Raw genomic sequence first — 24467 nt, 5'->3', positions numbered from 1 at the left:
GAAAATTATCGGGGTCAGTTCGGTTTGGTTTTTTTAATTGCAGTTTCTATTCGGATCGGGTCCTTATCGGGTCGGGTTCTAGTCGGTTCGGGTCATAATCAATTTGGGTTGAACTGGGTCGGTTTGAAAACGGGTTTAGCCCATTTAATGTGGGTTTCGGTTAAAAACAGTTCGGGTCTTAATCAGGACGGGTCGTAATTGGTTCGGGTCATAATCAGTTTGGGTTTAACTGGGTCTGTTCGAAAATGGGTTTCGGTTCAAAATAGATCGGGTGAAATCGGGTCCAACCATTATTGTTTCGGTTATAATCGGTTTAGATTGAACTTGGTTGGTTTGAAAACGAGTTTACCCAATTTGAAACGGGTTTCCAATCAAAATCATATCGGGTTAAAATTGAGTCGGATGATTATCGAGTCGAATTAGTCAGATAATAGGTAGGAACGAGTCATGTTATAATCAAGTCAAGTCATAAATAAGTTGGGTTTATCGAGTAGTGGGTTGAAACAGATTAGATCATAAACATATTGGGTAACAGGTTGTAAATGACTCAGCCATAACGGGTTACGGGTTTTAAACGGTTTGGTCATAACGGGCTACGGGTCGTAAACGGTTCGGTCACGACGGGTTACGGGTTGGAATGATTTAGGTTTATCGGATTTTTATCGGGTTTTAACGGTTTTCGGTTTAAAACGGGTCGGGTTACTATCGGGTTTAAATGTAATCGGTTTGGGTTGCTTTCAGTTTCGGGTTGTAACGGTTTGGCTTGATAACGGGTCGGGTTAGTAACGGTTTGCACAAATTCGGTTTAGTTCAGTTTCTGTTTGGAAAAAATTGGGTCGGGTCAGTTTTCGGTTTCCAAAAAACGGGTTTTAAACAGTTCAGTTCCTTTTCGGATCGGTTCGAAACAGTCAAGTTTAACGGTTCGGGTCAGAAACTGACAGCTCTAGAAATTACGGGTATGAGATAACCTCATCCTTCACGTACGCTAATTTGTTATTTTGTAAATGGTTTATGAGTTGGATTGTTCAAAGTTGTAATTCGAGTAGGATTGGAGAGTATTTGATGAAGTGGGGTTATGGTGTTATAATACAAAAAAAAGTTTTAACAAGTGTAAAGAGTATGTAATTATGTCAAACTTTTTTTTTTTAATAAAATTTTTTATTTTGACAATATGATTGTTATTAAAAGTGTATATGATTGTACTTAGGGTCTGTTCTGATTTATCAAACCTAGTTAAATTTGAACTGATTGGAGCTGAATTGAACTGAACTGAAATGAATTGTATACGAGAGAAAGAAATTAGGAATTGAACATAACTGAACCGATTGGAGCCGAAGTGAACTTGAATGAAATTAATCTGAAGAGAACAGGTCCTTAATTTCAGCTCCAATCACTTCAGTTCAATTCAACTTAGTTCAGTAAATGTAAACAGACCCTTAATTGATCTATTCCTAATTAGATTACTCATTTTTACTTTTAACTCTATTAATAATTTTATTTTATTTTATTTTATTTATTTATTTATTTTTTTTGACGGGAACTCTATTAATAAACTTTGGGAAATGATGTTGGCACACCCTATGTGAGAGCATAATTTTTATGTTCTTCTCACATAGACCTATGCCAATATCAATCAAGGATGTGCTTAAAATCAATTCCCATAAACTTTGTTTTAATAACGTTTATTTGTTGGGAATCGTATAATCCTTATTTTTCCAAAGTAGTATTGTAAATATTTTTAAAACTAGACTTAACTTAATCACAATTCATATATTAATACCATACTTTCTGATTGACCTGTTTTGATCGCAACCTAAACAACATTTTTTAAAAGCTTTGATAGCTATTAGCCATGTCGGGAAAGGATTGTTGGATTTATTAAATTACTTCAATATCATCATAATTTAATGTGACTAAAAAATTAACACATCACCAATTCAACTCCAACAAAATCAATCCCCATTCAACTTACTGTAATTAAAACGACCTATTCACCAACACAAAATCAACACAATAGCTATCAGCCGTACTATGAACAGATTCAAGTACCTAATTTCTCCAAGGAATCAACTTCAACTTATTAAAGTAAAAAAAGAAGATATTGACATTGAAATGACCCTTAAAAACTAAAATAACCCCTTACTCACCCAAATTACCCATAAAAAAAGCATCACCCCAACCCAACTAAGGCGCGTGATATCCAAACACTTCCATTTGTTTTACTATAATTTATATTTTTGTAAGTATTTATTTAAATAAAAAAAGGAAAAAGAAAGGAAGGTGCTTGGATATATCTAGTGTAGTCTTAAACTCCCAACAACACTTCAAACTTGAAACTCCAACGTGTGGTCGGCGGTCACATATTTCCTACCTTTCCTCCTCATATAAATATCCTTATTCTTCCATTTCTTCACATTTTGAATCTTCCTCATTTCCCAACCAATCTTTCAAACTTTTTATTTAATTTTATTCTTAGTCAAATTCTTTCACATCATTATTTGACCCTTGTATTCCTCCAATCTCAGGTACTACTTTTCTTTAATTTAATCTTTTTTATTCATTTTTTTAGTTTAATAATGTTATTTTAGCTGTTCATGTTGGTTTAATTTTGCTGACCAAGATTATATAACCTGTATTTTTGTTTAATTTTGTAATATGGGTGTTGTTTATTTTGTTAATTGCATGGGAATTTCTTGTAAACATATAATTTTTTTGATTTTAATTGAGCTTAATTTTTCGAACAGAGCATCTTCTGTGAATAAAGGTATCTTTTTTAGAAATTGAAACAGGGGTTAAGGAATCAAATTTTACCAAAAATGTTTGTTGTGTGAGATTTACACTTGTGGGTATTAATTTTTTTTTCTTTATCCGGAATTTATAGTCACGTTAATAGTGTAATCTCACGAGTAATGCAAGTATGTGATAATAAAACAGTTTTAATTTGAAATAGTAATGTCACAGCTAAATTCGGCGAATGGAGTTTGTGAATGTGTTATTCTTTGAATGTGTTTTGGGTTACAATCCCTTGGCTTCTTGTTTAAAGGAAGAGTTAATTGAATTTTTTATGCTAAAAGTTGGATAAACGATTAGTCTAACATTTGATTTTAAAAGGGTTATTATTCAAATTGGATGAAATGTGTTCATACATCTTGTTTGGGTCCAATTTAGTCAAAATTGGGCCTGGGCACTAAATGATCCAATTAAAAGCCCAAGGTCAAGGTTCAACTCTCCAATTGCTCAAAAGTCAAAAGTCAGCCCACAAAGTAAGCCAATTGGGCTAAAGCCCAACCTCTCCAAGTATGATGAGGTATAAAAGCCCTCATATTAACACATTCAAGGGGAGAGTCATATTCTTACATCAGACACAACGACATCTCATAACATCATATACGAGATCAGACACAACATCACATGCATTATCTCATACACGGATTATTGCAATTCATATGCTCATTCTTGCATTGAGAAATACTCCAAAAAAGCCTCAAGCTACAAACTCTCTTGCATAGTGTCTTCCTTTTTACACATTGTACTGACTTTAGCATCGGAGGGGCCTTCCTCGGAAACACCCCCGAGGCTAGTTTACGTGTGTTCACTGTGCAGGAAACCTTCGGCCCAACACAGCTTGGATCGAATCCAGTCTTCTCCATTTTAGTGGACCTTCGGCAAGGTCCCATTGTTTTCAACCGAAACAATTTGGCGCCGTCTGTGGGGAAGACTTTCAAAAATCTTTAAGCCAAATTCCTAACCAAGATCATCTTGCAATTGTCTTAGCAGCCATGGCTAAGAACCGCAAGAGCAAAAGCCTCCGTCAAGGAGCGGGCGAAAAGCCTAAAACCCCTACACCATCGCCCTCGCCGGACCGGAACTCTCCCAAGGGTGCCGGCTCGGGGGGAGGATCACACAAGGAGGATTCCTTATCTCCTATAATGCATGACTCTCAATATAGGCCGGACCACTCTCGGTCTAGCAGGGGTCAGTCTGATCATAGGACATATTCAGTGTCCCAAAGCCAACCATCGGCTGCACGGCCTCATTACCACACTCGGCCGGGGACCCCTTTGACGGGGCCCAGTTCGGAAGAGGTGGCAAGAGCGCTGGCAGTACTCATGGAGGCAATGAGGGCACAGAATATGCCACCGCCTCGTGATCGAACTCCTCCGCATACCCGGCATCAGCGGAGGAAGTTAGACCATGACGGTGGGAAGCTTCCTTCCTTCCGGGAACTGGAAGAGTGGGAGGAGGATTCTTGGAAAAAATGAAAAACAGAGGAAGAAGAACTCTCAATTATTTAAAGGATCCTCATCCTCAAGACCAGCAGCGCATAAAAGCAGCAGCTCAGCTTCTCGGCCAGAATCTGCTCGCCGGGAACCTGAGACTGCTCGCAGAAGCGTCCTTGACCGACTCGGCGGCCAGGAACCGAGCGTGCGTAGTCGCCTCACGTTCCCTGCAGCCGAGGCCCAGACTTCCCAGCCAGGGACGAAAACCACTCCTACCTCTCTGAGAGGGCGGAGCGCGGTCCCTTCGGCCAGGAACAAGGGCAAGGCCATTATGCTTCCCGCTAGTTCACCATTCGAGCAATGGATACTAGAAGAGCGCGTACCCACGGTTAAAATACCGTCGCATATCACATATGACGGGACCACGGATCCGAAGGACCACGTGGCCTCGTATGAGACTCATATGCATCTTTGCCCCAGATCCGAGGCAACTTGGTGCAAATATTTCCCAACCACTCTCAAGGGGGTCGCGCAAGCGTGGATCTCCAAGGGAGTAAGGCAAGGCTCCATAACAGGTTGGGATGATCTGTCCTCCAAGTTCAGGAGCAAGTTTTCCACGGCAAACCGCCGAGAGAAGACTACCGCAGAGCTCATGGGTCTGCAACAGGGGGAAACTGAAAGCCTCCGAGACTACCTGACCCGTTTCAGTAACGAGTCATCAAGCGTCTCTCAGCTGGACCAAGGGCTAGCTGTTTTTGCAATGCAGAATGGCCTTCAGCCAGGAAAATTCCTAGATTTCATGGTCATGCATACCCCGCAGACCTTGGAGGAAGCTCTTAGTGCTTCGGATAAGTTCATCCGAGCCGAAGAATGGAATAAAGCAAAAACCCAACCTCAATCCGGGGGAGGGAAACAGAGGCAAATACCCTTGTCTGAAGGCCAAGGCCATAAGGCAAAGGGAAAATCAAAGGCTCCGGAGCCATCTTCGGCCAGCGACCTAAAGAAGGACAGGTTTGCCTCATACACAGGCAGATACGAGTCCTACACTCCGCTCTCTCTTCCACGCGCCAAAATTTACAGTGTGACGAAGGAGGAGCAGAGTTACCGAAAGCCGAGACCACTCCCAGAGTGGTATCAGCGAAAAAATAAAAATCAGTGGTGTGAGTTCCACGAGTCTTCGGGCCACAACACTGAAGAGTGTATCCAGCTGAAGGACCAGATAGAAGACATGGTCCGGAGGGGATACTTGAAAAAATACATCGCGGATCACCGCGAGAAAAAAGAATCCGAGAGGTTAGCAAAGGACTCTCGGCAGGACCTTGATTTCCCTCGGAAAAACAGTAAAAAACCGGAGGGGAAATTCCCTCCGATCAATGTTATCTCGGGAGGAATATACTCTCGGAGGGAGCACAAGCGTCACCTTAGAGCTTTGACTCACCAGGTGAACAACGCTGACATTCAATCTCCCCAGTCGCCGGTGCCGAACATGACGTTCACAGCCGCCGACTGCCGGGGGATTACGTTCCCTCACGAGGATCCGTTGGTGATCATCGCCACGGTGGCCAACCACGACGTCAGTAAGGTCCTTGTTGACGGTGGCAGCGGAGCAAACATTCTGTTCCGAAAGGCCTACAACCAAATTAAGCTGAAGCCCAAGCACCTTACGCCGGTACCCTATCCGGTATCCGGGTTCAATGGGGCTTCAACTTATCCAGATGGGAAGGTGACACTTCCTGTCACCATCGGTTGCGATGAGGCAGCCCGGAACGTCATGATTGAGTTTTTGGTCATCGACGCTCCTTCAGTGTACAACGTGATTTTGGGGAGACCCATAATTCACGAGATCCAAGGGGTCGTCTCAACTTATCATCAGCTGATGATTTACGTCTCAGACGCCGGCTTCCCCGAAAGGATACAGGGCAACCAGAAGGACGCCCGAAGGTGCAACTACCTCAAGCCATCCAGTAGTCGCCCAGATAACGACAAGGATGAGGAGGAGAAAGAAAAAGAAAGAGAGCCAAGCACAAAAAAGCCGAAAGGCCTAAGTGCTTCGGCCCAAGGATCAGTGCCCAGAGAAAAAGGTCCCGAAAGGGAAAAGGTTGACTCTTCATCTGAGCCGAAAGACTCAGAGAGCCAGCCGAAGAACACAAAGACTGGGACACCTGCTGACATTGGCAGCAGACCAGATTCTGAAGAGTCCAGTCCATCAGCAATGGACATGGACCAACAGACTGAAACAGCAGAGTTGGCCGAAGGAGATGCTGAGAAATGTGTAACAATCGGGATGGACCTTGATCCTAACACCCGTTGTGAACTTATTCAGCTCCTGCGGGATAACAGAGATGTGTTTGCTTTCTCGGCAGCTGATATGCCCGGGATAAGTCCAGACCTCATCTCCCATAACTGAAGGGTCCATGCAAGGCCTCTCAAAATTGGAGATCTTGTCCTTCGGAATGCTGCTGCAGTTCAGAAAGGCCGAATCCATGGGAAGCTCTCAGCTACATGGGAGGGACCTTATGAAATTTATGATGAGCTTCAGCCAGGGACATACCGACTTCGGCAGTTGGATGGAACTGAGTTGAAGGATCACTGGAATGCTGATGTACTGAAAAAATACCATGTGTAAACCCTTCGGGCAGAACAATCTTTGTAAGTACATTTTGAACTAATGACAGGCCTCGGAGCCGCCATTTATATAAAATTTACAACTGTTTATCCTTTCAAAATTTTCTTTGTTCTATCTACTCTTTGAGGGTTTTTTATTCAGCCTCGTCTGAAGCCTTCGCCTTCGGGTAACTGGGTTTCAGATTGCTGACAAAACCTGTCTTTTTAAAGAACACCGGTCTTTCAGCTGAAGTCAAACTTCAGTAAGACTTGTTCTCCAAAGACATGAGTCCATGGACAATTCTGGGATATTGCCTTAACTGAGCCTTGTATCCCAGAGAGCCATTATCCGAAACATTGCCTTAAGTTGGCCCTGTGTTTCGGGTATCCATTTTTCAAAGATAGCCAGAAAATCAAGGATAACAGCAACAGTTGAAAATTTTTAAATCAGCCTCGTCTGAAACCTTCGCCTTCGGGTAACTGGGTTTCAGATGGCTTACAAAACTCAGTCTTTTTAAAGAACACTGGTCTTTCAGCTGAAATCAAACATCAGTAAGACCTGTTCTCCAAAGACATGAGTCCATGGACAATTCTGGGATATTGCCTTAACTGAGCCTTGTATCCCAGAGAGCCATTATCCGAAACATTGCCTTAAGTTGGCCCTGTGTTTCGGATATGCGTCTTCTTTAAGAACGCAGGTCTTTCAGCTGAAGTCAAATTTCAGTAAGACTTGTGCTAAAGAGGTTAGTCCCAAATTTCAGCTAATATCCCAAGCATTGCCTTCAGTTGGCCCTGTGTTTCGGATATCCAACTTTCAGACAGTCAATCTTCAGTAAGACTTGTATCCCAGAAGCATTGCCTTCAGTTGGCCCTGTGTTTCGGATATCCAACTTTCAGACAGTCAATCTTCAGTAAGACTTGTATCCCAGAAGCATTGCCTTCAGTTGGCCCTGTGTTTCGGATATCAATTTTGAAGAAGTTCAGAAATTGCTTATTCAACTAAAGTCATACTTCAATTTCTGTGGGGGCAAGAAGCATGCAGTGCAGCTATGTTCGGCAGAGTTGAAGAAAAGAAACAGTAAAGCATTCAAAAACAAAGCAACTGAAGAAAAAAATTGAAGAAAAAAATTGAGCTACAAGTTCAATAATTCAGTATCGGCAGCCGCCCACAAGCGGAAAATAACAGCTGCCGAAATACGTACATAAGCAAAAAAATAAAACTGCTGTACGACAAGGCAAGCTGAAGCAAAAAACAAGGCAAAAAACTCAGAAAGCGGCAAGTCTAAAGTTAAGCACATGATGAACCGCAAGATTCTGAAGACGACTGCCCGAGTTCCTATGCTTCAGCCGGCGGATCAGACTGATCAGCGTTGAGTCCCATGGTGGCCTCAGCCCCAGCAGCCGAAGAGGCGGGCTTTGCATTTTGCCGAGCCTCCCTTTCCCTCTGCTCAGCTTCCAACTCCAGTCTTTCAGCTTCCTCTTCGGCTTCCTCAGCCTTAAGAATTTCAGCTTCAGCTGGAGTTGCATACTTCATGTGAGGGTCTTCGGGATTCTGGACCCACTCAGCACATTTAGACCAGTCCAGCTTCGGCTCAGCATGAAGGCAGAGTCTTCGGCATACTCGGAATCCGTTTCTGAAACCCATCTCATATTCCTCTTGGGTATAAACACGGACCTTGAGTGAAGCCTCAGCATCAGCCAGCTTCTTCTGGGTCTCCTCCAAGTCTTCCTTGGATTTCTTCAGCTGTTCAGCGACTTTGGAGGAGGACCCCTTCAGCTCATTCAGCTCTTGCTGAATTTGGAAAGCCTTTGTCTGAGCTTGGGCCACTTCAACTTTCTGGATCAGCAGTTGATCCTCAGCCTCTTGGAATTTAGCTCTTTGAGCTTCAGCAGCAGCAGCAGCCTCTGAGAGTTGGACGTCTTTGGCCAAGAGCAACTCTTCAGCAGCCATTCGGCTGGCTTCAAGAGCCTCTAGACGCTGCTGCACTTCAGCTTGTGCAGCAGTTCCTTCTTGAATTCGGCTCTCAATAGCAGCCTTGAATTTGGAGACGTCCACTCCCATATGCTCCTGGAGGAATTTTTCCCCTTCCATCAGTGGGGGAAAAACCTCCATCTCCATAGCATCGCAGAAGGTTTTCAGAGCTTCGGCAGCTTTTTTACCGTACTCCTCAACCTCCTGCTGCTTCTCTTCAGCTGCTGCTTGCTTCAGCTTAGCAAGCTTAACTTCCTCTTCAGCCACCTTCCTTTCGTGCACAGCAGCGTCTACCCTATCTTGTAGGGTATCAATCAGCTCTACAGTGAGAGTCTGATTGTGCACGAACTGAAAACAGGAAGACAAAAAAATAAAAATAAGTAATAAAAAAAAATAGAGCTGAATTTCGGAGGAAATGAAGGAAAATTACCTGCATCATCAGCAGTTGGTTAGACCTGGCTGGGTCAGGAACTGATCTACTGGATTCGCCCATCCCAGCAGTGGCCTTCAGCGACCAGATCCTTGCCCTGTCTACTTCGGACATGCCAGCAAAACTGCCGAAGTAGGCTTCAGCTCCTTCTCGGTTTTGACCCCATATGAGGTCCCAGATGTGATCTGGGATTGGAATTCGGGGGGCCGAGAAACCCATTTCTCCAGAATGCAGAGTCTGGAAAGAAGGGAAGGACGACGATGGAGCTTGATTAGCTTTGGTTGTCTCAGCATCGTCCTTCTCAGAGGAGTCAAGTACTATGACCTCCTCTTCTTCAGGGGTGAGGACGAAAGCCTCAACCTCTCTTGCGATATCTGCCGTGAAGCCTTCAGCACTTGATATCACGGCATCTTTATTTCCGTGCTCAGCAGCACTCTCCTTGATTTCTTCTTGGACCACTCCCTTAGGTTCGGGAGTCCTCTGATCCACCTCCATCTCAGGAAGTGGCGGAGGGGTCTTTTGAGGAGATTGGGGTGTTGGCTGGGGAACCCTCGGCGATCCATTGCCTTCCTCAGGTTCCCTTATTGCGACGCCGATGGTCATCGGCCTCTGCTGAAAGTCATGAGGGCCGATGATGGCCATCCTTCGGCGCCTTTTCAGAAGGGGCTGCTCGTCCATATCTGAGTCTGAAGACTCTTGTATTTGATCTTCGGGACGAACAGGAGCTTTGCCTTCTCTGTGTCTGTTACTCTCTTCAGACTGTAACAGACAGGGGGGAAGAAGAGTGTGAGTAAAAAAAAAAAAAAAAAAAAAAAAAAAGAAGAAAAGAAAAAAGTTGTCTGAAAGCTCACCGAGGTTTTCAGCAAAGCCTCGTCTTCTTCAGCTGCTCTAGCTGCAGCTTCGGCTTCAGCAGCTCTGGAGGACCCTTCTCCTCCTTCACAAGCCTCAAGTACCCGTGCAACCTCTTCGGCTGTGCGGGCAGCTTCAGCTTCCTCGTTCAGCAGCTGAAACCAAGGGTCTCTCTTCTTCCACCAAGGCTTCTGCCTCTGATACAGAGCAACAGCCTCAATTTGGAAGTGGGAAGAGTCCAGATGAACTTCCCTATGCCTCGGCTCAGTGATAGACGGGGCCCGTTCAGTTACAACTCGCTCTCGGTTAACACCAAGACGAGCGTAGTTAATACCAACGTTGGTCTCGTCCCGCTCTGAAAAAAGGAAAGGGAAAAAGTTTAGCTCAGGTATGGCACAGCATAAAAAAGCAAAGCGAGAGAAGAAAAAGGTAGTTAAAAAGCCTCGGCCCCAGCCGAAGAAGCTTACCATCCTTAAACTTTCGGCTGAGGCCAACAGCTGCTAGCATGTTCTCTTGGAAAACGTAATGCGTATCGGGGAGCCAAGTCTCCGGGATATGCTGCATTCGACCACTTCCCCCCGGGTTCGGCAGCTTGCCGAAGATATGTTGCTGATCCAGGTTCGGATCCGACCCGTTATCTGCGGGGGGACCTAGACTTCCCATTTCGGGATCAGGCTCAGCTAAGTACCGGGGAGCGCTGAAGACACAAGGGTGGCCCGGATCTATGGGTGCCCTAACCCAAATCCATTGACCTCTCCAATCCTTGTCTGAAGAGTCATTTGGCCACATGGTCAAATATTGGGGCCGGGACTCAATCCGATACCACCCAGAACCATGGCTTCCGTGCCCACTCTGAATATTTGGCACTAGCCGATGGAGCTTTCTGAAGCAGTGCAGGTTCGGCACGTATCTGAAGAACTTGCAGACCCATAAGTATGTCATCACCCTTCGGATGCTGGTGGGGGTTAGCTGACATAGGGAAATGTTGTAATGGATCAGCAAGTCTCGGACGAAAACGTCCAAAGGGAACCTCAGCCCATACTGAAGCTGTCTCGTGTACACCCCCACATACCCCGGGGGTGGACGATGGATTCTATCGGATGCTGAGGGCATTCGGCACCAATATCCATCAGCTTCAAAAATGCCGTAGTGCAACTCAATTTGCTCGGCAAATCGATATTGATCGGCGTTCTCTACCCACCATGAGTAGGGGCGGTTCTTTATCATGGCCGAAGCGACTTCGGCATTCTCCCACTCTGAAAACCCAGGGAGGATATCCCAAAGGACAGCGGGAATTTCATCGTCCCGTCCAGAAGCACTCGGCTCATCCGTTCTTTGAGGAGGAGCCGAGGAAAGGGGAGTCGCCCTAATCCCATCAGCAGGGTCAGACTCCGGCCTTCGACCATTCCAGGTCCCAATCCTATTCCTAGGATCGGGAATCGGCCTTGCTCTTCTTGGAGCACGGGCTCTACCTCTAACTCCTCTTGCCATGGACTATTTCGAAGAGAAAAGTCGAAAGAAAAGGGGAAGGAGTTCGAATTCGAAGAAAAATAAACTGAAATCAAAGGAATTTACCTTAATCTGAAGCGAAAGTTGCCGGTTTACGAGTTCGTAGTGGCAAGTCTCAGTTTCTAAGCTCAATGCTCGGGGGAATTTGCGAAGTTTTGATACGGATTCTTGGATTCTCTCTCGAAGAATTCTGGGTTTGTGTTGGTGAATAAGTGAGGAGAATGACGCGCCTCTGTTTATATCTCCAGGTACGGGATACGAAGAGTCTGTGCTTTAATTTCTCTTAAGTACCCACTAAGTAACCATTAAACACATGTCTTGTGATTAAACCGCCCATTATCCGTCCAACTTCCGCAAATCATTAACCGTTGTTATCTCATTAATTACGGTTTAAATTCAAATTTTTGGATCAATTAAATCATTTACTTCCCTCCTTTTCTGAGTTAAATCAAACCCGACCCGTCATCCTTCCGAATCGGGTCTGGGGGGCAAGTTGTTTGGGTCCAATTTAGTCAAAATTGGGCCTGGGCACTAAATGATCCAATTAAAAGCCCAAGGTCAAGGTTCAACTCTCCAATTGCTCAAAAGTCAAAAGTCAGCCCACAAAGTAAGCCAATTGGGCTAAAGCCCAACCTCTCCAAGTATGATGAGGTATAAAAGCCCTCATATTAACACATTCAAGGGGAGAGTCATATTCTTACATCAGACACAACGACATCTCATAACATCATATACGAGATCAGACACAACATCACATGCATTATCTCATACACGGATTATTGCAATTCATATGCTCATTCTTGCATTGAGAAATACTCCAAAAAAGCCTCAAGCTACAAACTCTCTTGCATAGTGTCTTCCTTTTTACACATTGTACTGACTTTAGCATCGGAGGGGCCTTCCTCGGAAACACCCCCGAGGCTAGTTTACGTGTGTTCACTGTGCAGGAAACCTTCGGCCCAACACAGCTTGGATCGAATCCAGTCTTCTCCATTTTAGTGGACCTTCGGCAAGGTCCCATTGTTTTCAACCGAAACACATCTTTTGTTTTTAGGGGGTGGGTGGGTGGGTGCGTTTGGTTAGACTGAAAAAATGAGGATTAATAAAATTAGTTATTGATTTATAAATTGCCACGAGTTTATCGTACCAGTAGACATTAGTTTAGTTGTAATTATTTTCTAATAGATATGTTAGGAAACTGATTATGAATCTTGAATTGTTAGTTGTTGTAATTGAGATGAGAGCTTCCTTGTCTTTGGTGGTTCGGGGCGAAATGAGGGATAATCGGAAAAAGAGAAGAAATTAAGGAGGAAGAGGGGAAAAAAGCACGATGTTCTTTCATGAGTGGTAAGAAATGATTCATAGTTGGTATCAATTTAAATGAAATAGTGGAAATGTTCAAGTTATGTTAATCATATCTATTAAGTTTCAAAGAGAGATCTCAGTAGGAAAGGTGATAGTTCATGAATGATTCTCGCCGTTTTTCCCCTTCAACTACTAGTCCATTACAGCATAACTGTTGGTGAGGATGGTTATGTACTCCGTAGAAGCTAAAGTGCTAATCTACCTCTTTTCTTCTTTCTAACATAAGTGTATTGGGAGGGGTTAAGATCTAAAACATAAAGTAAGACCATTGATCTAGTCTTTTCGTGAGTTTCCCGTCTATGTCAAGGTATGAACCATGGAGTGTAGGGACTTATTGGATGGTAATGAAGAGAATAACTCATATCCTTGTTTAGGAGAGCAATTGATGCTTTCTTATGCTTTTTACTTGGCCTTAGACCTGCCTTAAATGAAGCAGTTGTTCGGTTAGAATTCTGTAAGTTTCTTTTGTTGCAGTTTCTTGCTTTTGTATGTCTGTGGTTTTTAGGCAGCTTTATTAAATTTTCTTTAAAGATTTCATTTCTGATGTTTTAATAAATTTAAGTGGATGAATCTCAAGTGTAACTGCATAAAGCGTCAATTCGTCAATAAATCTGAAGTGTAGCTGACTAAGATATCAATAAGATTCTCTTGCTTGTAATTTAACACATCAAGTTCACGCCGATGTTGTGGAGAGAAAATTATAGTTGTGACGGTTATGCATGTATTCCATACCTATCCTAGTTTCTCTTCTTTTTTACAATGGTACTGACTACTGAGCATGACTAATGAGTTAGTATGTGAACTATTATTGGTGTTAGCTCGATTTGTCTTGTCCTTTTCTTTATTCACAATTTCGCATAACTACTGTATTTGTTGAAGTTATTTTGCAATATTAACCTGTTTGTTTCATCAGAAAGCTTAGCATTTTTTTATAATACAGTTTATTATTTCTTTGTTGAATGTTCAGTTTATGAGTTCTCAGTTTGGGTGTTTGCATTGCTTACCAACTGTAATGCTTTGTAATTACAGATCGGTATTGGAGCTCGCAGGAAAATATTTTACCACAGGATTTCAATATTAACTGGTAATACAAAGAAGGGCTATAGCTTATGCTATAGCATGGACTCACACAAGATTGTGGGATACAATGTTACTGGTGCTGATTCGTCCTATATATCTTCTCAGCATACTTCTTCACCAATTCCAAACAGAATAATTGGACCGCTGAAGTTTAGTTTTAGAAACTCTCCAAGTTCACCATTCTCACCTCCCTTCGATTGTGATACTGTCACTGCATTGAGTGATAGCCGAGAGCAACACAGCTCGAGTGAGAGTCTCTCGGGAAAAAGCCCTTCTTGTAATTCATCCCTTGAAACTACCAGTTACTGTCAAAGGCTGAACTCAAGTCCTTCAGAAGATTCCCATCAGACTGCTGTTCTGCGGACTTCTAGCGGGACTTTGTTTTCTCATAAAACAGATTATGAAGTGAACATCAGACGTGTCTTACAGGAGCTAGAGACTGTTCTTATGGGTGATGAAGCAGTCGGAGGAGGAAGCCGACAACCCCAAATCCCAAGTCAGAGACTGGGGTCCTGGAACCGAGAGCCACAGGGTTCACTTGGGGCTCAAGCTCAGTCATCATCTGCTTCTGGGGAAAGAAGATCAGAGGAAGGAGGTCAGAGTGAGAAGCGCCACAAGGCTGTTGAAGAAGAAATCCAGCAACTTAAAATTCCGTCTGGTAATCTAAAAGAGTTGTTAATTGAATGTGCAAGGGCATTATCAGAAAACAGAATAGACGATTTTGAAAAATTAGTTGAACAAGCCAGGGGAGAGGTCTCGATCTCAGGACAGCCTATACAACGCCTTGGTGCTTATATGATTGAAGGGCTAGTAGCAAGGAGGCAATCATCAGGAAACAATATTTACCGGGCTCTTAGGTGTAAAGAGCCTCTTGGAAAGGATCTGCTTTCTTACATGCACATCCTTTATGAAATGTGTCCTTACTTGAAGTTCGGCTACATGGCTGCCAATGGAGCTATAGCGGAAGCATGCAGGAACGAAAATCGTATACATATTGTAGATTTCCAGATAGCTCAAGGAACCCAATGGTTGACTCTCTTGCAAGCTCTTGCTGCAAGACCTGGTGGGGCACCGTATGTGCGAATTACAGGCATTGATGATCCCGTTTCTCAGTATGCTCGAGGGGCTAGCTTGGAGGCAGTGGGGAAACGTTTAGCAGCTCTCTCCGAAAAGTATAATATACCAGTTGAGTTTCATGCTGTACCAGTTTTTCTTCCTGATGTCACAAGGGAAATGCTCGACGTGAGGGCTGGAGAAGCTTTAGCAGTGAATTTCCCTTTACAACTCCACCACACACCTGACGAGAGTGTTGATGTGAACAACCCGAGGGATGGTCTCCTAAGAATGGTGAAATCACTAGCTCCTAAGGTAACCACTTTAGTCGAGCAAGAGTCGAATACCAATACTACCCCTTTCCTGACAAGGTTCACAGAAGCACTTAATTACTACTCAGCAATGTTCGAGTCTATTGATGTGACTATGCCTCGAGATAGGAAGGAACGAATCAGTGTGGAGCAACACTGCTTGGCCAAGGACATTGTCAATGTCATTTCTTGTGAGGGAAAGGAAAGAGTAGAGCGTCATGAGCTTTTTGGGAAATGGAAGTCCAGATTTACAATGGCCGGGTTCCAGCAATACCCCTTGAGCTCATACGTAAACTCCGTGATAAGAGGACTACTTCGGTGTTACTCAAAACACTATACATTGGTAGAGAAAGACGGCGCTATGCTATTAGGTTGGAAAGACAGGATGTTGATATCGGCTTCAGCTTGGCATTGATCATACAGATAGGAAGAAATACAGAATCAAGAGACAGAAGTTAAAAGTAACTGATGAAATTTATTCTTTTTTCTCTAGAATTCTTTTTGCTTAGCAATGACGACGAATTTCTGTATGAGATAGTATGAACTTCTCACCATTGTTGTTTTATGTAGAGATGTTCAATATTGTATTTACAGTGTGATGCAGGGTATTAATGTTTAGGACTAACATATTTGAGTTAATAGTTTGTTGTATAATAGGCTACAGTTTATTTTAATCCCTGCTTTTTTTTTTTTTTTTTTTTTTATCTTTCAGTTACTTTCACATACAGAAGTTTTTTTTTTTAGTACTTCTGAGATATGAAATAAAGCTCCATTTACATGAATGTAACTCTATAATCCGTCATCCAGAAGCTTTGTAACGTCTACCCTTCAAGTCCTACATCATGAAAAGTAATGCTCGATTTGGAACAAGTCCGTATTCGCATTTTAGAAAATAAGCTATGGCCTGTAAGAATTGTAACTACTGTTTTAGACGAAATCCCACATGAAAATTGGATTCTTGAGCCCAAAATGTATTTGTAACAAATAACAAATAGATCATTGATGACTCTAATAGTGTTATGTATGTAAGTACTTGCAGAAGCAAAATGGATCTATTGTGCCTTGCTCGTGTCAATGTGTCATACGATGGAATTGTAACCAACATGAAGCAAACAGCAAAACAGGAGTTTTGTCAAAATAGGACATGATCATTTACCGATTTTTGTGTAAGGCTATGTTCTATTAGTCCCGAACTCAATAAAAAAACCTAAGCAAATATCAAAGACCTAAGGGCACAATTTACTTAACTAATTTGTACTCCGTATTTATGTGAATTTATTGTAACTTATTTTAATTTGTAGTTTAAGTTGAATTTAGGTAATATCCGAGCTTATTTTTCTTAAAGTGAACTTATTGGAATTTATCAACCTTTATTTATTTATTTATGTAAACTATTTTAAATGAAATATCGGGCCTTAAACCTATTCTTCCTACGTTAAAAGAAATATTGGGCCTAAAGGGAAATAATTTTAGTTCACAAGCCTTCACAAAATTGGTAAGATTGAATCAATAAATTCATTCTCTAAAAAAAAAAAATCAATAAATTCAATGTGGTATAAAAGGAAAGAGAGCAAAACATTGTACACATATCCTAATAGATCCACAAAATTAGGGAAAAAAATCAAATAAAATCATTTATTACATCCACCTATTATTGATATTGAATACTAAGTACTATGAATCTCAACTTCAGCCTAAACATGTTGTATTATTGCCCTCAAACACTTATTATGAACTCCAAATAAACCACATTTAAATGAATTAAAATTATCGGATTGACAATAACTCTATTCGTTTAGAATTAAAACTACCCTATAGAATATTTTGCTTAAATAGGAAAAAAAAACCAATTAAACTCCTCCCAATATGGTTTCAAAAAAAAAAAAAAAAAAAAATCAACTCCTCCCTATGTTTTTATATGATAACAAATTTCACTCTTGGCACAAATTCAAATTCAGCATAGGTATTTTAGAGTACTTATTATTCGAAGATAATTGTGAGTTAAATTACACAAATCAAACAAGATATTATTTTCATTCAAATAAATTTATCAATTAAAAACTTAGAATAAAATCAAGAGTCTAGGACTCTAGGATCATCTATTTCCTTTCAGTAAAAAAAAAAGATAATCTATTTCCTTTAAAAATTTCTTAAAAAATAAAAATAAAAAAATAAAAATCTATTTCCTATAAAATCACGATCTTCCTACGATTATTGAGTGACACCCAGTCAGCTCACAGCACACCCCATTATCACGTGACACATCCCTTTTCTAAATTATTATTATTATTAATTTAAAATAAAGTAAAATGCATAAATCAGATTTTCTGTTTTCCTAATTCAGTACAAATTTGAGACAAAGCCTTTATAAATAAGCAAGAAATATTCACAAAACATAACCCATAAAAAAACCCCATATAATTCAACAATGCCTTCTCAAACCCCCGAGGTACTCGGGGATCTCCAACAGCCGTTGATTCTCCCGGCCAATGGGAAATCCAACGTCCCAGAGAAGCTCACCATTGACGAGATGCTTCTCAAGTATTGCGGCGAGTTCGGAAGGTGGCAGCTAAGACATTTCGTTCTAACAAGTTTAGCTTGGGCGTTAGAGGCCTTTCATACTATGGTTATGATCTTCGCTGACCGCGAGCCGCGGTGGTGGTGCACCGGGCCGGGCTGCAGCCCGGCCCAGGCCCAGGTTTGTGGGCTGCCATCGGGCTCGTGGGATTGGGTCGATGGGCCCGGTAGCTCCACGGTGGCCGAGTGGGGGTTGGTGTGTGGTGAGAAGTATAAGGTTGGATTGGTGCAATCTTTGTTCTTCTTCGGCTGCATGATAGGTACACATAATGTTATTCTCCTTATCTTTCGTTGTTTTAGTTCTATCTTATTTTGATATCAAATTTAAGTATTTGGAGATAAAATTAATCCGTTTCTAAATAATTGCAACGCTGATAATGATAGATTTTCTAGAGTAATTAATTTGATTCTTTCTTTAAATTATTGTTACTTCCGTTTTTTTAGATTCTGTCGACTTATTATATTTGCTTAGTCAAAATTACATGATTGTAGCTGTTTTTTGACGTTAAAGTTTTAAAAAGATATTTGATTTTGTAGAATTCGTTTCATATATGAATTTCGAGGATGTAAATTTTTTCTTAAAGAATTTTTAGTAATGGTGCATATGTATAATTGATGATCGTTAAAGATGTTAATTAGAAACGACTGTTCAAATGCAAATGACTACTTGACTAGATCTCATCAAAATAGTAGGAGTAATTTTAAGAACCATTATGAAATAAATCATGCTACTACTGAGAATTAGTTTATTTTAATTTCTTAAGATCAGAAATAAGCACTATCAAATACTCATAATTGAGTCATATCACATTAGAATGTTTGTGTATTGCTTATTTTGAGGGTTACCAAAACAGAATAAGGTTTTTTTACGTAATTGTTGGTCCTAGGGTGATATTAAATATTAATTCTTAATTGCTGTTCACAAAACTACATACGGAGTATATAAATTATAAATAAATTATATTATCGAACAATAATTTGTATAAGAGAATATGATTTGATTAATGATCTTGTTGTTTTTGCCTAGCAGAATCTAGCTAATAAATTTAAGGGTAATGCTATAAATAGCCCTTAAGGCTATATATAAGCATTGAATTTACTCTTGGAAAATGTATAAAGTTAGGAATTCATGACAAAAACACGCGCAAATCGGTGTAATTAGTGTACTTTTGTCATGATTTTCTAAATTTAAACAATTTTCAAGAGTAAATTAAATGCTTATATGTAGCCCTTAGGGCTATGTATGCCATTTTCCTAAATTTAATTAAGGTAGATTTTAGTCCTAATCGAAAATTTTGAAGGCTTATTGTTTGCACTCCTTGTGATCAACCTCACTACGGCCTTTTATAATCTTTTTATAAATTAAGTACAACCCATGTGCTAATGTGTATTTTAATAGCTTAATCCTTGTTTTAATAGGTCTTTTCAGAATGAATTTATGCTACAAGTAGAAAGGGTTAGGTTAAATTAATTAAAGCAAATGTCAAATTGACTTATTTAGTGATTAAATTAATTAATCCGTGAAATAACATTTTGTTTGTTTGAGTCACCATTAAAGCAAATGTCACTAGAATTACAAATATTACTGGTCAAAATTGTTTAACTCTTTACTCTTTCAGCCCCTAACATAGAATATTCCATTAGTATGTTTTGTTTTTTAAAGGAAAAAGTATGCTTGGTTTGGATATATGAATAAGTAATCATCCAAAGTTATAAAGATGCTACCAATTAAACTTAAGCATATTCCTTTGTACCTTAAAATTCCATTGTTTTGCAAGTTGGACATGTTGGCATGAACACTTTGTTGTGCTTGCTAATTCTATGAAGTCAATTTCAACACGCTCAAAACTATGGGACCGAGTGAAAATGTTGGTTTTTATGAAGTCAATTGGTTTTTTGAGTGCTTAACTTTAAAATTGCTAATTCTATTGTTTTAGTTTGGTGATATATTAACAATGTCAGATGATAGATCCACATGATGCACGTTTTACAAAAAAGCATGTTCTTTTAGATAAGCAATAATGATAGTCTTGCTAATTGGAATTATGACATATGTCAACTTCTCATTTTATTACCCGTATATGTGTTATCCCATGTGTTTCAAGTTCATTGCAATTGAAAAAAAAAAAAAAAAAACAAACCAATTTGGTGGACACGTAATTTTAATAATTGCGTGAAGACCAAAGAGGCAACCAGACAATCTATGAGGTTATAACTTTTAAGTGGTTCCATGTATGAGAGTAAAAACTATACAAAAATTAGTACTGGTATAACAATGTTATTTGAATTGATATAAAGCTGTGCAACTTAGGGCCTGTTTTCTTCCGTTGAAATTCAGTTCAGTTCAACTCTTAATTTACGTCTAATGATATTGCTAATGATGTAAAGCCAAATTTCATTCTTTTAAGCTCTTATTACAACGACAATAATAATAATAATAATAATAATAATAATAATAATAATCAATAAGTAATAAATAATAATAATAATAATAATCATCAATAAATAATAATAATAATAACAATAATAATTGAAATAATAATACTAATAATAATAATCAATAAATAATAATAATAATCATCAATAAATAATAATAATAATAATCATCAATAATAATAATAATCAATAAATAATAATAATAATAATCATCATCAATAATTAATAATAATAATATTATTATTATTAATATGTACATTTGTATATACACATATGTATAATAATAAATAATCAATAAATAATTAAATATCACTAATCCGTAGTTAAAAATCACTAATTAATAAGTTAAGTTCAGTTCAGCTCAGCTCAGTCAATCGGAACAGGCCCTTAGATAAATGATAGAGAGGAATAAGAAAATAATACAAGGTTTTCTTCTTTATTTATTTATTTGTTTTAGAAAATAAATGTAACAATAATTCTAAAAGCAATAATAAAAAAGAGAGAAAATGTAGGGATTGACATGAAACGAAGTGACTCCAAATTTTCAAGATGATGAGAATTAGATAAGTAGCAAACTGGTTGAGTTATGGTGGATTGGTTGTAAAAAACACACGTCAATGTACGTTACTTTGTTATATTGACGGGTGTGACGAAATGAACGTTTCAGTCATAAAGAGATAGATATTGGTCTTACGGTCATAAATCTTTTTGTTTTTCGTTTTTTGTTTTTTTAAGTGATATTACGTAGTAGATTTTTTTGGATTAAGGGCTAAATTTTGGATGATTTGATCTCTACTTGTTTGTTACTTTAAGTGAAGCTGTAAGAGATATGGTATCTCTAAACAGATGCTCTTTTTGAGTTTTATTTTGACATTTTTTTTAATTGATTAAAATGACGAATCATTTGGTTATTTTTTGTAATAATCACAAAATTTAGAGATTTTGAATGATTACGGCTGCATGCTAGTGGTTTATTATTTTTAACTGCATCTAGCTAGCCACTCCTGCTAATAGTAGGAATTTGTATTTATTAAGGTGGTCACAAGTTGTACCAATTGCATGACTCATGTCTTGTACTAATCAACTAATGTACTATACCTTAAATAACACCTTATCCTAAACAACATGGAGTACAAAAGTATATTCGAATCAAGATTATTCTATACATTGCCAACATTATTGACTCAATTGATTTTTTAGGAAAAAAAATTCACTTTTGTTGGGTTTAATTTAGTCTAGTTGGTAGGTTTTGATCATTTGGCATTACTCATATTATATTCATTTCCTATGCGTTATGTTTAAGTTTAAGTTAGATTGATCTATTAAACACGTCAAGACATATTTAATAAAGATATGTATGAATTTTTTGGATAGGTTCAATTAATATAAATTAGAATCTTGTTGTCTTTGTTGATTGGATCTAGATCAGACAATTTCGATAAGGCTAGTATAGCCGAATAAGGTTTAAGTTAGCCTTAGCTAGATCTAAGTTTGATTGTCGTGAATTGAAACTAATACAATTATAAATTGTAAATTATTTTATAAAATAAGTACTAGTATAAGTTAGAGGCCAATCAAGTGGCTTATAGTTTTCCTTGTTGAATAAGCGGTCCATCACATGCTAATGAACTTGTTAGGCTGTTACTTCGTACCATTGATTGATTACCTATTGTTGGTTTGTGCTTCCTTTGTTGGCCTTTGTCTGCTTGCTAAATCTTCACTTAAGTGGCTTTGGGTTTGGAAACTAGCTAGTGGCTACATACCAACCTCGTTTGTGTTAATACTCGAGTCCAAAATTAACATGTTAAATGAGTGTAACGTTAATAGTGTAAATTAAGCTAGGAATTAATAATATGTTAGACAACTACTTAATTTGTTACGTAGTGGCGTACATGTTCAATCTTATATTATGAAGTACTCTTCTAATTCTATTAATCTACAGGAGCAGGAGTATTTGGTCATCTCTCGGATTCATCTCTAGGAAGAAAAGGCTCACTAACCATAATATGCCTATTTAACGGGATCCTCGGTTGCTTGACCGCGCTCTCTCCAAATTACGTCGTGTACACCCTCCTCCGGTTCTTGAGTGGCCTTGGCACCGGCGGGGTGGGCATGTGTGCATTTGTCCTAGCGACCGAGCCTATAGGACCAAGTAAACGTGGTGTTGCCGGTATGTCCACCTTCTATTTCTTCTCAACCGGTATTGCTCTCCTCTCCGGAGTTGCCTACATGTTCCCATCATGGCGATCCCTCTATGTTGCATCCTCGATACCTTCCATCGTGTTCATCACAATCGTTATCCCTTTCCTCTCAGAGTCTCCTAGGTGGTACCTTGTACGAGGTAAAACCAAGGAAGCAATGGAAGTCATGCGTCAAATGGCACATTCTAATGGCCGGATTATCCCAAAAGGCGTCGAGCTTACCCTTGATGATAATGCTAACAAGAACAATGATGTTGAAATTCTTAAAGAGGATTCATTTCTTGAAGAAAATGAGGCAATGAAGGGCTCTTTAATAGATGTCCTAAAGTCACCCATCACAAGAGTACGCCTTTACTTAGCCTTTATGATCAACTTTTGTTGCGCGGTTGTGTACTATGGACTTAGCCTAAATGTGGTCAATCTCGACACCAACCTCTACCTCAATGTACTTCTCAACGCGGTTGCTGAAATGCCTGCCTTCACATTAACCGCGATTATGTTGGATAGGTTTGGAAGGAAGCCACTTACAATAGGAACTATGTGGTTTAGTGGGGTGTTCTGCTTGTTAGGGAGTTTGATGAAGAGCTATGGAATATGGAAGAATATACGTATGATAAGTGGTATATTAGGGATTTTTGGTATGGCAGGAACATATAATTTGTTGTTTATTTACACCGTAGAGTTGTTCCCCACGGTTGTACGTAATGCTGCCCTAGGATGTGTTACACAAGCGTCTCATATGGGGGCGATTTTAGCCCCTCTTGTGGTGGTGATGGGTAGCACGTATCCCTTCATCGTGTTTTCGGTTTGTGGAATCGTTGGTGGTTTGCTAGGATTTTTTTTGCCTGAGACGTTGAATCGGCCTTTGTATGATACCATGGCTGGTATGGAGGAGGGAGAACTAGAGAAGCCAGATTTTGAGCCATAGATATAATTTTTAGCAACTTAAATTATACGAGGGAGCCCCATTCCTCATGGTGAGAAACAATTCCGTTTCTCACAATGGCATTTTGGAATTTTTTTACAAGTTTATCACTTATTGAGCTGTTGAGTGGGATTTTGTGGGGACAGCCTATGTGGCAATGTTGTTACCCAGTTAACAATTTCACACCTCTCATCTTTTTTCAAACGAATTATACATGATCACTTAACTAAACTTAATTTATAGCGGAGGTCTGTGATTCGAACTTGAATAAACGGAGGTATGCAATTTAACCCCAAGAACACTACAGCAATTCGTTCAAACCGAGGTAAGTGAGATCGATCTTTGGGAGCCATTAATCATTGTCATAGGTCGTGTTGGTATGAATTCCTAGTCATACAACCAATTTTCAAAAATTAACAGAAAATCAATCAACACATTTTCAGAGAACAAAACTGCAAACCATTTTCAGAAATTAAACAAAATGAATGAGCCATTCTGAGCAACCTCAAACCCATTTTTACAGAGGGATTCTCCATGATCAAGTCCATGTTCCTTCAAAATTTGTTAAACTTCTTCTATTCGGTTGCCTAAAGGTATTGATGGTGGTGGCGGCATCGGATGGGGCTGTGGTTGTGGTAGCGGCTGTGATTGTGTTAGAGATATCGGAAAATATACGTGTGATATATTTTCCGTAGATATCATTTAAGAGAATAATATATTTAATTAGGATATTTATGTTAAGATATTATTTTAAGAATATATCTAAGGGTTTATGGTTATGTTAGTATATCTTTAGGAATATTGTTTTCTATCTTATGAGGTAGGTTTTGTATAAATACTCTACCTATCGATGAATAATAATGAAGCTATTCATTCTCTCTTCTCCCTAATTTAGCAGATTGCGATTGCGGCTGTATACTGTACCATAAACTCTT

General features: G+C 39.7%; 2 protein-coding genes across 4 annotated transcripts; both read left to right on the top strand.

Annotated features, from left to right (window-relative positions):
- Window positions 1-2255: 2255 nt before the first annotated feature.
- LOC110720095 (chitin-inducible gibberellin-responsive protein 1-like) lies at window positions 2256-16064 on the top strand. Of its 3 annotated transcripts, none has more exons than XM_021899093.1 (2): window positions 2256-2525; window positions 13979-16064. In XM_021899093.1, the coding sequence occupies exon 2, from the start codon at window positions 14069-14071 to the stop codon at window positions 15806-15808; it is 1740 nt and encodes a 579-aa protein (XP_021754785.1). In that variant the 5' UTR covers window positions 2256-2525; window positions 13979-14068; the 3' UTR covers window positions 15809-16064. The 3 variants fall into 3 exon arrangements, with proteins under 3 accessions (XP_021754785.1, XP_021754786.1, XP_021754787.1); XM_021899094.1 differs by lacking the exon at window positions 2256-2525 and adding an exon at window positions 12652-12931; XM_021899095.1 differs by lacking the exon at window positions 2256-2525 and adding an exon at window positions 12939-13403.
- Window positions 16065-17324: 1260 nt separating this feature from the next.
- LOC110720093 (organic cation/carnitine transporter 4-like) lies at window positions 17325-24283 on the top strand. Its single transcript, XM_021899092.1, has 2 exons — window positions 17325-18230; window positions 22349-24283. Exons 1-2 carry the CDS (start codon window positions 17822-17824, stop codon window positions 23533-23535), a joined length of 1596 nt encoding a protein of 531 aa, XP_021754784.1. The 5' UTR covers window positions 17325-17821; the 3' UTR covers window positions 23536-24283.
- The last annotated feature ends 184 nt before the right edge of the window (window positions 24284-24467 follow it).

Source organism: Chenopodium quinoa, unplaced genomic scaffold (assembly GCF_001683475.1).
Source record: "Chenopodium quinoa cultivar QQ74 unplaced genomic scaffold, ASM168347v1, whole genome shotgun sequence".
Lineage (NCBI taxonomy): Eukaryota > Viridiplantae > Streptophyta > Magnoliopsida > Caryophyllales > Amaranthaceae > Chenopodium > Chenopodium quinoa.
The sequence above is the reverse complement of the archived record's forward strand: the minus strand, read 5'-3'. Positions and strand labels throughout refer to the sequence as shown.

Bases quoted from the DNA above. Each gene is read 5' to 3' on its own strand.
- LOC110720095 (XM_021899093.1), top strand. From the start codon at position 14,069: ATGGACTCACACAAGATTGTGGGATACAATGTTACTGGTGCTGATTCG.
- LOC110720093 (XM_021899092.1), top strand. From the start codon at position 17,822: ATGCCTTCTCAAACCCCCGAGGTACTCGGGGATCTCCAACAGCCGTTG. The intron at 18,231-22,348 runs GTACACATAATG...ATTAATCTACAG, and splicing joins CTTCTTCGGCTGCATGATAG to GAGCAGGAGTATTTGGTCAT.